This window comes from Camelus ferus, chromosome 12, assembly GCF_009834535.1.
Source record: "Camelus ferus isolate YT-003-E chromosome 12, BCGSAC_Cfer_1.0, whole genome shotgun sequence".
Lineage (NCBI taxonomy): Eukaryota > Metazoa > Chordata > Mammalia > Artiodactyla > Camelidae > Camelus > Camelus ferus.
In genome coordinates, this window is record NC_045707.1 from 39,515,513 (window position 1) to 39,530,326 (window position 14,814).

The 14,814-nt window shown below is 45.9% G+C and overlaps 1 protein-coding gene and 1 non-coding gene across 2 annotated transcripts in view; one reads left to right on the plus strand and one right to left on the minus strand.

Moving 5' to 3' along the window:
- The window catches only part of LOC102520006 (putative tetratricopeptide repeat protein 41), a 67,002-nt gene that overhangs the window by 45,196 nt on the left and 6,992 nt on the right, over positions 1-14,814 (plus strand). The window contains 5 exon segments of the mRNA XM_032493490.1: positions 270-441; positions 3,759-3,906; positions 4,465-4,526; positions 4,529-4,613; positions 8,575-8,708. Of these exon segments, the coding sequence (XP_032349381.1) occupies positions 270-441; positions 3,759-3,906; positions 4,465-4,526; positions 4,529-4,613; positions 8,575-8,708 (601 nt within the window).
- TRNAN-AUU lies at positions 7,767-7,838 on the minus strand. Its single transcript has one exon. It is a non-coding gene; the product is annotated as a tRNA-Asn (tRNA).

The window sequence follows — 14,814 nt, forward strand, 5'->3', positions numbered from 1 at the left end:
TCTTGTCTTCAAAAAGTTTTATTGTCATTAACTAATAACCTGTGAAAAACAGTTTCCAAAATTTATTTTTAGTTTGCAGTGTCTCTCAATAAATGTTTCACCATAACCATTATTTTATAAGTATTTAGAATTCTCAGAGAAATGCTATACAGCATGCAATCTTTTGCAAGACCATTATGAAATGAACCTTTCTTGGGCAGGTGTCTGGTAGCTGTGCCTGAGGTAGTGCTGTGTCCCATCGAGAGAGCGTTCTCTTTCATTTTGTATAGAGTCAGTCCATGATGGAAGTGCTTTTCAAAGTCCAGAATGCAGTCGGAGAGCTCCGTCTTGAGATACGGATGACTCAGGAAGGGCTCCAGTATTTCCAGAGAGCGTGGTCAAACCTGATGGAATTTTCACCCAGCGACTTAAAAGACAGCCAGGCCTTAGTGAAGCAAAAAGGTATGGTGGGCATGTGAAGGGGCATGACCTCTGTGTTTCAGAGCCAGACTCCTGTTCCCACCCATGAAGAACGGGAAATGGATATGTGTGTTTTGTTAGCTTGATGTTTTTGGTGGGCTGGCAGATGTGAGAAGGTTGACCGTGAGCACTCCTCCTGTGACAGACCACCCTTTCAGAATGTTGAAGGCTGTTGCGATGTGCCTCCAAAAAGGAGGCTTTGAGCAGTTAGGGGGGCATTCAGAGCTTGACTCCGAGGCCAGACTTTCTGGGTTCAAATCCTGCCTCTCCGCTTACTGGCTCTTTGCATTCAGACACGTGACAGCCTTTCTGCGTCACAGTCTTCATGTTTGTAAGAGAGAAGTAAAAATAGTGTCTACATTGCACATTGTTGTGAGACTACAAGCGTTCTTGGGGGACCATAAAGCACACAGAACGGGGCCTGGCACGTAGTTAAGGGCTCATGAGTGCAGCCGTTATTTTATTCTCCGACATCTGATGCCCGAGTCTGCTCTGGTACCACTAATAGAACAGAGACAAAGAATGTTCAGTAAATGCAGCTACTAAGCATTTTTGACCCACTGATTTACACTAAGACTAAATTAAGGACACTAGCCTTCTTCATATTTAAATGGCTGTATCAATTAGCTTTCGTTGCATGACAAACCACCCCAAAACTCAACAGATTAAAACCAACAGCCACTTATTATTGCCCATGGGTCTACAGGCTGGCTAGGGGATCTCCCTGGTCCGGGGAGGGCTCAGCAGATTTGGGACGGGCTCATGCAGGCATCTGTGACCAGCTGGCAGGGCCAGTGGGGCTGGCTGGTCTAAGAGGGCTCCACTCAGATGTCTGGTGGTTGTCTGGCTGGGTGACTGAGGAGGCTGGGCACGTGTTCCTCCTCTTTCAGGAAGATAGCCCAGGCCTGTTCACTTGGTGGCTCACAGAATTCCAAGAGAGAGAGCAGAAGGTTACGCCTAGGCTCAGAACTGACATAACACCCCCTTCCGCTGCATTCGATTGGTCAAAACAAGTAACTAGGCTCCATTTGAGGGTGGAGAAAGAGACTCTGACCTCTGGATGGGAGGAGGTGGAGAGTGGCATTGCAAAGGAGAGTTGGGTACAGCTTGGCGTGGAGAATTACAGCTGTTTTTACAGTCCACCACCATGGCTATGAGATCAAAGGTCATCTTGGGCAAGCTCCTTATACATTCCATCTATAAATCCACTTTTATTGTCACAGTTATCATTCGCCATACACTTACTATGTACAAGGCCCTTTATACTCGCAATGTCTTTTACTGTGAGAGACACCTCATATGGTGTGTTATTGTTACCCCCCCCCCGACAGATGAGGAAACTGAAGGTCAGAGAGATTAAATAAACTATGTCAGCACCCACAACTAGCACGTCTGGAGCTGGGAGTCCAAGCCAGGTTCACCTGATCCTAACGCCTGTCCGCATAACTCCCTGCTGTGCAGAATCTCTTCTAGTGTTGGTACATATGAAGCCCTAACCCTCCATACAGAGAGTCTAGCTTCCAAGTCATCGTCCTAATGCAGGGCTGGTCATGGACATGCTGGGGCCTTGGCGAGCAGAAGAAGCCACTGTGGGAACCAGGGACACTTCTGTAGGTTCTGGGACTGGTCCTCTAGCGCCAGCTGGGCAGGCCAAAGTGCAGAGTTCCAAGGAGTTTGGCAGACCTTGGCTTGGTACAGACAAGGGTGGTTCTCCAAATGCAAAACCAGCAGGTGGAGTGGAGTCTGGGTGAACAGAGAGGATCAGAGGTAGATAAATGTCATTAGCAACAGCTTTGATGGGAGCACACTATTTCCGGTCTCCTGACAAGGGTCAGGTGGGGATTCAGGGCCCAGGCAGACATATCAAGGGGGCGGGGCGAGGATTCCAGGCTGACCAAGGCTCACACATTCAAAGACTGTTTACTGAGCACCTGCTGCGTATCAGGCACTGTGCTGCGTCCCGCAGGGTGGACAGGACAGAGTCGCCAATGCTGCCTACTAAGGGAGGTGACCCACAACACACAAGGAAGCTGACAAATGCAATAATTACAGGTTGTGCTAAACGCAGGCAGAGACACAAAGAGATGGAGGAAGAGCATAAGCCAGGGAGGGACCACTTGCAAAAGGATGGTCAGGGGGCCTCCCAGGAGGGGACATTTAAGCTGAGACTTGACAGATACAGGAGCTACATATGGTGTGAGGAGGGGCCAGTCCTGGCAGAGGGAACAGCACATTCAGAGCCTGAGGTGCGAAAGGGCTTGGCGTATCCTAGCAGTGGAAAGAAGCCTTTGTAAGCAAAGGACAGGAGGCAGCTGGGCTCAGATCCTGCAGGGCCTCGGGAGGCATTTGGATTTTATTTTCAGTGCGAGGGGAAGCCTTTTGTAAATTGGGCTGGGGATGACATCACCTGATCTCTATTTCAGATCACGTTTGCTGCTGTATAGAGAATGGATTGTGTGGTGGGTAAGTGTGGACGTAGGGAGATCAGGTACGTGGCTGGCCATCCCTGATGTCCAGATGCAAGGCATGAGGCTCTGGATGGGAGTCGGGGGGCAGTGCAGTGGGCACTAGGTAATGAATGGATGCTACTGATGGTGGGAAAGATGCTTTTTGATAATTTAATGTAATCCTTTATAACCAAGATGGAATTCCATGGCACAGGTAGTTAAATCTGCTTTGTTTACTACCAGCAATACTCTAATAGTGCCTTCTGGGATCATCATTATGGTTTTTTCTCTTCACGTAACAAAGTATGGTTTAGAAAACACTTGCTACCGTTAGGATATCTAAGTCTCAATAAACTAGCGAAATGTTAGGCCTTTGAGAAGGATACATTCCCAAGGCGGTGTGTATCCAGGTACAGCCCATAATTTGCTAATTAGGTTTATGGGGCTTATTCACATGTCTCCTGTTGTAAGGCTGTATCATTTTATTGTTTCTCGTTGCAAGACTGTACTGGCTGCCCTCTGCAGGGCTCAGCTACCACAGTGACAGCTGGTTTCACTACAGCGGTATTCTCACTCTGTTTCTGACCCCATTCATTTGCAAAGCAGACTTGAATTTGGTTTCAATCTATTGTCTTAGCTCCTTGGCCCTGTAACTGTGGTACACACACAAATTTGTCATATGAAAACCAACTCCCACGCAATGTAGGTCAGTAACTGATTTTCTAAGAAAAAACCCAGCTTTGGGCAGTGATGAAGAAATGACACTAAATGCTCTGCCTACTGATGTCTTAATTCTTCGGTGGAAAAAAAGCCTTGAGCGTCCTCTTCTTTGCCAACGTTTATTCCCTCCAGGCAGAGTGCTGAGCAACCTGGCCAAGTCAACATCTGATGAGTACTTGAAAGAAAATCACATTTTACCATGTGCTGCTGAAATTTCCAGCTTACTGGACAACAACCTTTGCAACCAGGCTACCATGAAATACACAGAAGGTGTTCTGATGTAAACAAGTACTTTCTTCTTGAAAATTTTTTGTTTTTTGTACTCACTGTTATTGTTATGATTACTATACTTAACCCGTACTCATTCATCCATTTCCTGCCTCACTGATAGGGTTAAGAAATGCTGAATTTTAGCCTTTCCGTTCTTTGGTCCAGTGGTTCTCAAGCGGGGACACTCTTCCCCCCATGGGACTTCTGGTGATGTCTGGAGATATGTTTGCCTATGGTACCTAGGGGCTTTGCTATTGGCATGCAGTGGGGAGGGGTCAGGGATGATGCTAAACATTACCTACTGCACAGGACCCTCCACAACAAACTGTCCAGCCCCCAATGTCAGCAGTGCTGAGGTTGGGAATAGTGCCTGAGTTTCTTCTAAAGATGTACATGCATCTTATAAATCACTTTGAAGGTCTTGAATCTCTGCTAATATAAACTGCTCTGCTGTTTTGTATCTTCCTGTATAGAAAAAGGATGTTTATGAGAATTACTTTCGATAGTACCATGAAGGTGCCAACATGTATAGTGCCCTGTAAGTAGCACACAAGCATTTTATTTTCAGATTTGCTGCTGGAAATGCTTCTCTTGCAAAAATGAAATTTCAAGAATGCTTAAATATCAGGAGAAGTTTGGTGAGAAAAGCATCCTAGTTAGAGAAATTCTGGAATTTTTAGCAGATTTACAATTTTTTCCACTGAGACATAGTGAAAGGTTAGTTTTAGGAAATGTTTCAAGTAGGGTGTCTCGTTTCCCCACCCCCCACCCTCCCCCAAAAAACCCCACCAGTGGCAGGGAGATTGGGGGTCACTTATCGGGGCATCTTACTTTTTGGCTGCAGCCTTGTCCAGATACTGGAGGGACTCACCATGCCTGCAAGTTCTGTCCTGATCTATCTGTCAGGACACCGAACATAATATATTTGACAGGAGCTCTTGGCCCACAAGCTGTGTAGAGGTTTTGGCAGGAGGAAAGTGACAAAGGAGTACGACACCTTCGTGAGTGTCTCTCAGCATCACAGGTTGTGTGAGGAAGATGTACGTACTTCAGGCCTCTGTGGAGCGTGTGTCTGCAGTGCACACCCCACTGGTCTGTCTTCTGCAAGACCTAGGCCCGAGCCTGCAGTGCCTCGGCCGTGCTTTCCTGCCCCTGCTCCTCGCTGGGGAAGTCCTCTCGCTCTCTTGCTATACGTGGGGCTTTTCTCAGCCTCCTGCACAAAGCATTGCTAAAGCTGTTAAAGAAAAAGGTATTTGTGACACTTGTTAAAGAAAGGTAAGACAGACTTTATTCAGGCCCTCGTGTTAGGTGTAGGGACCACGGCAGTGGGGTCTGCGGTGGGAGAGACAGATTGGACTCAGGTCCGAATATAAGGAAAGGCGAGGTGTGGGGGTGAGTGGATGGAAAATTACTAAGAGGAAACATCAGGGGTCTGCGGGGATTCTGGCTAAACGGACCTAACAGGCTTCTTGCTGAAGGCAGGCCAGGGTGATCAGACATCACCTGGGGGGTGGGGGTTGGGCAATCGGAGTAGGTATGAAGGGTGATCAGATACCAAGGATGGATAAACTGACTTAGCCAGATTCTTGCTGAAATTGGACAATGCAGAGATGAACACGGATGTCCAAAAGTTGAGGAATAGTTGAAAATTGCTCAGAAGAACCTGAGGAGAGTTTGGTAAAGGAGGGACTCTTGTCAGCGCCTGCGTTTTAAAGATGGTTGTAGGTATTACCCTCCGGATTGCATCAGTGTTGGGTCTGCCAAGCTCGCCTGCTTCTCTTGATGGGTTGCTATGGGAGAAGGTTCTCTGTGGGTCCACACACACAGAGAGTCCACCACCCCCTTCCTTGGGCCTGGCCTGCAGCCTTTCACAGCCAGTTCAGCTGCCTGAAGGGCCGGGGACGCTCTAGGTGAGACTCTAAGGTTGTGAGGCTTTACTTTTGCAGCTCCTCTCCCTTCCCCCCCTGCTCCCCGTACTGCCCTTCACTTTCTGCTTTCCACTGTCCTTGAGAGAACTTTCCTCTCATCGGGAAGGTGACCTCTTCCGGCTTTTGCTCCCAGGAAGAACGTGATGTGGATCATTTCTAACACTTAACTGCAGATCAATATCAAACCTTTCCAAGAATATGTACCTTTAAAAGAGTCACCCAAATAAAGGAGCATCTAAGGGTAAAATTACTGGTGCTATATAGTGCCGAGATGGTGGGCTCTGGGGTCCAATGGCCTGGGTTCAAATTTTGTTACTGCCACTTGGTAACAGTGAGAACCTGGGCACATACTTAACATGTTGGCATCTCATTCATGTCCTGGCTGGGAGAATGAGTGCGGTAATGGTATCTTCCTCACAGGGTGACTGTGAGGACTGGAGCGCCTGTGTTTACAGTGCTAAGCAGAATGCCTGGCGCACTGGCAGAGCTGGTAAATTGAGTTCTTAGTGTGATTACTTTGCTCCCCAGAAGGTAATTTTTGAGGCCCTTGACGCCATATAAACCTCCCTTTGTTCCTCTTAAGACCAGCACTGTGAGCAGAGAACAGGACTTTCTTTAGGGGAGCAGAAAGCTTGACAGTAGAACCATTGCCTTGTAAGAGAGAAATCTAAACACACAGCCCACTGACTGAGTCATCTCTGGGCCCTGGCTGCCCCTCCACAAATCCAGAGCCGGCAGGGTGTGACTCACGAGACACAATCTTGCAGCCGTTCGTTCCACAACGTGGCCTCTATGTCAGAGGACCTGACTGTACGCGGATGCCTTTTCCTCAGACCTCACTGTCAACAGTCAACTTCTGAAAGACCAGGGAAGACTTTTTCCTTGTTAAAGTTTGTCCTGAGGTGACCACATCCTCCACGCTGGTTGAGACCAGGAGCTATTTTGCTGTGCAATTCACCTCACCTCTCAAACCTGTGGCAATCCTTTGTCCTGGTGGCCAGGGGCCCTCAGACAGCTCTCATGCACTCCAGAAACAATCCGAGGGGATCCTGAGGGCTTTGGAGAGTGGGGATAGGTAGGGATGGATACATGAGGTCAAGTTGCAAAAGTAAAAGTAAACCTCCCTCCCTCTCCCCGGGACAGAAAAGAACCAACAAACTGTCTTAAGAGGAACAGTGGTATGTTCTCAGTGAAATAAATGTCATCGCTCTTTCTCAACTTCGTATCCATTCATCAGCAGCTGTCCTGTCGTCAGTGTCTCCCCCACAGACGTGTCTCTCTGCTGCCTCACTTCCCACTGACCTCATTCGACGTCAGCTCCACTTCAGCTCCTCCTATGAACACCATCCTAACCGTGTCTCTTTGCACTTTGGTCTTACTGGTCCTCTCCTACTGGAGAATGCGACACTGCCGATGGCTCCCTTCCTGAAACCATACTCTCCTGGCGTCCCAGATACTCCATTGTGGCTGTCTTCTCTGATTATGCCTTCTCAGTTTCTTTCGTGAGTTTCCTCTTTCTCTCCCTGACTCTTTTCCAAACAGTGGTGTTCTCTTGCATTCAGTTCTTGGACTCCCTGCTCATCTTAGCCTCAGTGCCCCAACCTCGCCGGTGCCTAGGGCTTCAGTCATCATTCTCTGAGGTGATGGCTTCTCGTCTTCGTCGCCTTCTCAGGCTTCTCTCATCAGCTGCACACATGTGCCCCGCCTGCCTATGGGGCGTCTCTGTGTGGGTATTCAAGGTATTCGGGCGGTTCAGAGTCAACGTTCCAAGAATGAGAACATCCACCCCTCTCCCTGACAAAATACATTTCCTCCTGTCTCTCCCAGTGCAAACACCATCACATCATCTTTTTTTTTTTTCTGTTTTTGCTTTTGTTTGTTTTTGTTTTGGGGGGAGATAATTAGGTTTATTTAATTATTTAAAAATTATTATTATTTTTAATGGAAGTACTGGGAATTGAACCCAGGACCTTTTGCACAATAAGCAGGCATTCTACCACTGAACTATACCCTCCCCAACCATGGCATCATCTTAACAATACATGATATGGTTATGATATTTATTATCAGTCACCATTCTAAATCCAATCCATACGTTTTTTGTTGTTGTTGTTGTTTAATCCTTAAGGCAAAATTGTTATCCTCATTTTGAACATGAAAAAACCGAGGTTTAGGAGATTAGGATGCTTGCCGAGCTTTTAAGTGGTAGAGCCAGGATTAGCACCCGGGGAGTCTGATTTCAGAGCTCCAGCCCCAAATCTCGTCATTCAACTGCATGTGTGGAAGCCCAGCGCTCCCAGCACTGGAACCACAACATTCAATGTAATGCCAAGACTTAGCAGGTCTCCTTTTACATCTGTAGCCACTGCATTAGCTCAGACCCTCATCATTCTTCCCTAGACTAACTGATCTCCCCACCTATAGCCTCTCCCGCTTCAGTTTATCCTCTGCACTTGCACCCGGGTGAACTTTCTAAAATGCAAATTGGATCACATCATTCTCCTAAGGAAAACCCTTCAGTATTAAAGTCAGAACTCTGGGGTTTGCACTCAATGCCCTTCATGAGTGGTCGGTCCTCCACTTCACTCTCCAGCCTCCCCTCCTACCTCGGGGAATTCTCCAAGGACAAGGATTAGTCCTATCCATCTTTGCACCTGAGCCCTAGCAGCATTCAGTGAATGTTTGTTGAATAAATAAATGAATGCCATGCTTCTTTGATGCAAAACTTTAACTAAATTTCTCTTTTCTAGATTCCAAAGGAAGCAAGCAATTGAATATTACAAACAAGTGATAAAAATAAAGGAAAATGCAGGCACTCTGGCCAATTCCTCCCTCGCCTGGAAGGAGCTGAGCTTCAGCCTAAGCGATACCTTGTATAAATTAGGTAACTGCTTTGATGTATTTCTATTAGAAGCAGATGACTTTTCTCTGTTTCACCTGCATACTTTGCTTATTTTAAAAACAATCTTCATTTTTGAAGCAAGCGACTCCTATTCCATGTACATTCAACTTTTTTTGCTGCTTGTTTATCTTCCCTCATTAAGTAAGCGTCTTAGTCTGTTCGGGCTGCTATAACAGAATACCGTAGACTGGGTGGCTGAAACAACAGAATTTTATTTCTCACAGTTCTGAGGCTGGGAAGTCCAAGGTCAAGGTGCCAGTGTCTGGGGAGGGCCCATCTCCTGGTTTAAAGACAGTGGTTTTCTCACTGTGTCTCACATGGTGGAGGAAAGGGGCTGGGAGCTCTCTGGGTTCTCACTTGTAAGGGCATTAATCCCATTCAAGAGGGCTCCACCTTCATGGCCTTATCACCTCTCAAAGGCCCTACCTCCTGGTACCATCATCTTGGGGGTTAGGGTTTCAACAGAAGAGTTTTAGGGGTGATACAAACTTCAGTCCATAACAGGAAGATAATTTTAAGAAGTCTTTTCCATCCCATTTCTCATTCTTCCGTAGGCAGAGCACCACGCCCAACCACACCCCTGTCCCATCAGTGTAGGTTCCCTTCTTCCTTCCAACTCTGTTTTAAGATGCTGTTTGTATAGAAGAGCATTTTCATTCTTTCCTATTCCTGTGATACGAAAGTAACACGTAACCAGAAATAGCAAGATGGTTTTTCACATAGGCCTGCTTTTGGTTTTACTTGTAGGGCATAGAACTCAGTGTCCCAGATCTGGCCCAGGGGTTTGTAGGCATTTTCTGATTAAAGAGAAACATTTAAAACTTGAAATAAAACTTACAAGTTGAAATTAAAAATTTGGCCTTAAATCTTACCAGGAGGGATGGGGTTGGGCCCGCCGGTGTCTCTTGTTGCTTCTGCTGTGATTCTTTTGCTCCCCTTCATGGGGTGAGTTCCGATACTTTCTCTGCGTTTCTTCCACCAGAATGTCGATATTATTACCTGTGGCTTCTAGCGACTATTGAGTCTCTTTGTCCTTGGCACTATCCCAGCCAGGTGGAATTTACTCATGTTTTAAGGGCGGTGCTGCAGGGTCACCCCTGAAGCGCTCAGAGGCCTCCTGAGAGAAGGTTCTGCTTTCAAGGCTGTGCTATTTCCAAGGACCAAGGTGACAGGACCTCACCTTTCACTGCCTCAGTTCTCAGCAGCCCAATAGCTTGTTCTGCAAATAGCAGCCCTACAATGGGTTCTGTCATTTGCCCGGAGCGTTGCTGCCAAGCTCGGGAATTGATGAGAATTGAAGATTGCAAGTAATGCTTGATCCATGAGCCAGAGACAGGCTTCAGCTGGAAGGTGGGGTGGGGACAGTCAGGGACATGATTCCCACGGACACCACTTCCCAACCTTTGCGCCTCCAGTAACTGGGTTCCCACCCAATGTGTCAAACAGAGAGCTCTCAGCCCTTGGGCAGCTTTGTTTATTTCTTCCAGTAGGCTACCTAGAAATGTCATTTTTTGTAAATACCACAACTAGAAAAATTTGGGGGAAAAAAACCCGGTAAGGGTTCCTGAAGTCTCATTGCCATAGGGCATAATCTACTTCAACCTCAAAGAGTTGTTTTCAACCCAGGATGATTTTGGCCCTCAGGACAAAAAGTCTGGAGAAACATTTGATTATGATGGCTGGGGGTGGGGGTGGAGACCTGGGAGTCTACCAAACACCTAACAATGTCCAGGAAAGCACCCCCTCCTCACAGGAGAAAATTGTCCATCCCTAAATGTCAGTAGTGCCAAGGCTGAGAAATCCTGACCCAAAGCAACCACTCTTTCCAGCATGTATGCTTGTTGTCCTTTTTACAATGAAACATAATTGCTTTCAGCCTAGTTATTTGCTGAGGAAAAAGGTTTAAAATACTTGATAACTGCGGGGAAAAGGTATTTTCCATTTTCACTCTAGATTTAGGAGTGTGTTTGTGTGTGTACACGTGTACATTTATTTTCAGTAAGCGTTTCCAGGCTAAATGCATGAAAGATTTTGTTTATAAACAGAAAACGCAGATGCAAATCTAGAGAACATTTATGGAAAAGGAACTAGTACCCCTGATCTGGTTGCTTCATATTAATTTTTTGTTACCAGTTCTGGTGAATTGTCTAATACATGATGCAAGTGTAACATATTCATTTTTTTTCCAGTAAGAAGGCATCTGTAACGGCCACGGCAGTGTGTTGTGACTTCTTAAAGAAGTCTTTGTGGTACAGTTCAATTTTGCAGTCAATTTTCGAAGTGGTTATGATCAAGTATTTTTCTGTAAGAAGCACCTTCTTGCCACCGCTTTATTGCTTTTCTGTCCTGCTGGTGATTGACGCTGGTTCCTGTAACAGAAGGCCCGCTCCAGGCTCACAGGAACATTGTGGATGGTTAGTGCAGCTGTCAAGGCAGGATGCTTGTGCTTTTGTTTCAGCCCATGGTGGTGAGAGCTGACGGCTATCTTCAAAATGCGAACGCTATAGTAAATGCAAGTGCTGTAGACAGCTGTAAGGGCTGTGGCGGGAGAGTAACAAGCACGGCCCAGGCGTCGGTGTGCGACGTGGCTGCCAGAGCCATGTGGGGCTAGGACGTCAGCGCAGGAGGACGAGCGTGTCAGGGGAAGTAGGCTACGTTTATGGAGACCTCCGGGTCAGTATTCCTCAACATGTAAGAAATGTTTTCAGTTTTCCTGCATAGGGATGGAAAAACTTGTCCTCTGTCCTCTTGGGGTCCCTTGCTGAGCCTGAAAATTAAATTGAAAAGACAGCCTTTCACCACCCTCATTCCACCTGACCCTGTGGGCAGAAATCCCGGAGGCTGACTTTGGCAAGAAGTTTGATCTTCTGTGGCTTTTTGTCTGAGGCCCAGGATCTCTTAACTGCAGCTTCTGGACCAAGCAAGGTGTCCTTGATGATGGAATTCCCACTTTTGTCACCAAAACTGTTGGGGAGAAAAAAAAATCACCCCCCCTCCTCCTCGGTTGTCCTGCTGGGGCCCTATAAAGTTAGCCTAAGAAAAGACTGATTAACAAGAGAAAAACCAAACAGAGGTTTATTAGCATGTGCTTCACACTTACTTAGTGAGGAGCAACACCAAGGGGCGGCTTGAACTTGGGGTCTGGATACTAACTCAGCAGGGGAAAGGGAGGGGGAGGACAGGTGTTCATGGAGAAGCACGTGACTTTTTGGAAGGATAGATAGGCCCTTAGGAGAAAAGATGATATGATAGTTTGTGACAGTGTCTGGGTGTGGTGCTGGCTCCCTGTCCTCCCAGGGAGGGGATTTATAACACTTGAATCCTTTGAGGGAGGCTCTGCTATTAGGCACAGAAGGGGTTTCAGGAACTCAAATGCCTCAGCTCATAGTAATCCTCATGTCAGTGTGGCCTGCTTCGGGGTGACGTGTCATGATCCCCTTTACCTGCCTGTGATGGAAAATGTCTCTCTAGATGGAGTGTGCCCGCGTGGACTCCACGCACTGTGAAGGGAGCTACAGCAACATGGAGTTGGGACTGATCGTTAGTCATTTTTAAGGAAGTCTTGGGGCCTCTGTAGTGAAAGCATTACCAAGCACTGGTCATCAAAGCCATCCTCTTAAAAGTCTACACTATGTATTGCTGCACTGAGGAAGAAAAAGGACTATGGGATGTGAAGCTTACACTGCATCTACTCAGTAAGGGTTTAAGTGCTTTATACACTGTAATGCATGACAGAATCGTAAGGATGTGTTATCTTAACCTGACTAGTTTGTAGATCTGGGGTGGTCTGGGAGAGTCATTCACTGTGTTAAGACAGACAAGCCTCCTACCTTGGAGCTCCCCCTGGAGCATTCAGCATAAAGCTGCCTGTGTGAGTGGCAGCTCAATTGCAAGTCATTGTTTGCATCTGTGTTTGTGACTCTGGATTGGAGGCTCTTGTAGGAAACTGCTTCCTTTGTCTGCAGTTTGTCTCCCTTGTGTGGTCTGCATGGGCTGCTTACCACTTTGAAATGGTCCCCGAGGTCCCTCAAGATGAACTTTATGAATGCCATATGGCCATTTCAATTCAAATGACAATCTGTCTTGATCTTTTCTGAATGTGGTAACAGACAAGCACATAGATGGGAACTAGATTCCCTGTGCTGGAAGCACTGCCCTAGGTTTTGTAGCTGGGGGGTACAAAAACAAAAGAAGACAACTTCTGCCTTTGAGCAAATTCTTATTTTGTTAGGAGGCAAAACAAACCTACAATAAAATATAGAGCACATGAAAGATTTAAAGCATAGCCTGGTTGGAGGAGATTGAACTGGGTTTTAGTTTTAGCCTGGCTGTAATCAGTTATGTGACCTTTGCCAAGTCACACGTGCTCTGGCCCAGGTGTGTCTCTGGGCCCCATATGTGACATAAGGGTGTAGCACTCTGGGAGGCCCTCTGCAGGGTTACTACTCCATGTCTACTTTTAAGGGAGGCAGTGACCAGTAGCCGGAGGTTTCCCAGGGAGAGCCTCTTTGGAGGGACGCTTAAGGAAGATGGAGGGTGTGAATTGGCAGAGAAGAGGGCATGTCTGGGCAGGGGATCTGCATGGACAAAGGTAGGAATAAACAAAGATGTGAAAGAGACTGACCAGGAGCTGTCAGAAGGGCTATGAGAAAGGGTGAGACAATAAGTGAAGAAGTAAGAAAACAGGCAGTGGTGGGAGAACCTGGGCGGTGCACTGATTTGAAGGCAGTCCTGCCTGTGGGCAAGTGGAGGTTTAAGACTGAAGGCTGCAGTGATCCTCTGATGGGCTTATTCTATTTAGAAGATTTTTTTTGGAAACTGTTTAGAATTATTTAGAACTCATCAAGGCTGTCTAAATTCTGTCTACAATTTTGGGGTGAAGTGAATTCCCTGTCCATCCTGTGTAAAATTAACCCCCATCCTCATTACCTCTTCACTCAACTCTCTTTTTTTTCATAGCACTTGGCACTACCTAAAATTATGTATTTGTGTATTCATTTTTTTAAAAACATGCTTTCTTGTTAAAAGAAGGGACTTGATCTGTCTTCTCCACCATTGTATGCCCAGCTCCTAGAACAGTGGCTGGCACATAGTAGGTGCTCCATAAAACGTTGCTGAGTGAATGAATGTAGGATGGAGGAAATGTCTTTGCTGGTTCAGATTTACCCTTCCACTTTAGAAAAGCAAGTATTGATTATTAAGGGTATTTTAATCTTAATTACAGTCATTTGTTTATAAATTCATTCAACAAATTTTTACTACACCTTAAAGCATTAAAAACAGGTTTTATTCGGGACTATTGCAATAGGGGAAAGGTGTCATCTTCCAAGGGGCATGAAAATAGTGGGCTTCCAGTAATGATCATTCAGATTTTGGTTATACTCACAACATTTTTTTTTGCAGGAGATTATGGTAAATATGTATTAAAATGATGGATTTGTGAGAGGGAGATAGTCTTAAAGTTTGTTTCTTCTGATCACATTTTTGTGAGGCACTTAATAAAAAATGAGATCTCTTTCGATTCAATATTTCCTTTGCAGCTCTTCTCCTCTCAACTTCAATCCAGCTTCAAAATCAAATCTTAACCTAACAAAACTATAGAGATTTTAGTACTAATCCTGATATAAAAAGAGGGTTTTTGTGATTTATGTTCCATGCTGCCTCTGGAACAGTCCAATTTTTTTTGTTCTCCTTCCCTGATAAGTGTTTAAATCCGCCTATTGAGAAGTCATTTCAGTGGGAGGAAAAAACAGAAATATGGTTTCTCATATTCCACGATGTCAAGCTGAGTGTTCTATACTGAAGTGTTTATTTTGGATGAAGTATGGTAGGTGAACGTTATGATACTTCCCTCTCCCTGGGATTCTTTTACAGAAGAAACGCCAAGCATCTCAGTCACATTTAGAAGGAAGAAATTAAACAAAGGCTCAAGTGGGTGACTTTCAGTGGGTGAGTCAGTCTTTTTTTTTAAATGCTTGATTTACCCAGAGTCCTCCTGTCTGTGGCAGGAGGTCCCTTAATCCACAAAGTCAGGTAAGTGATACAAACTTTACATTTTAATTTTAACCTCAACATGTAAATGTAACCC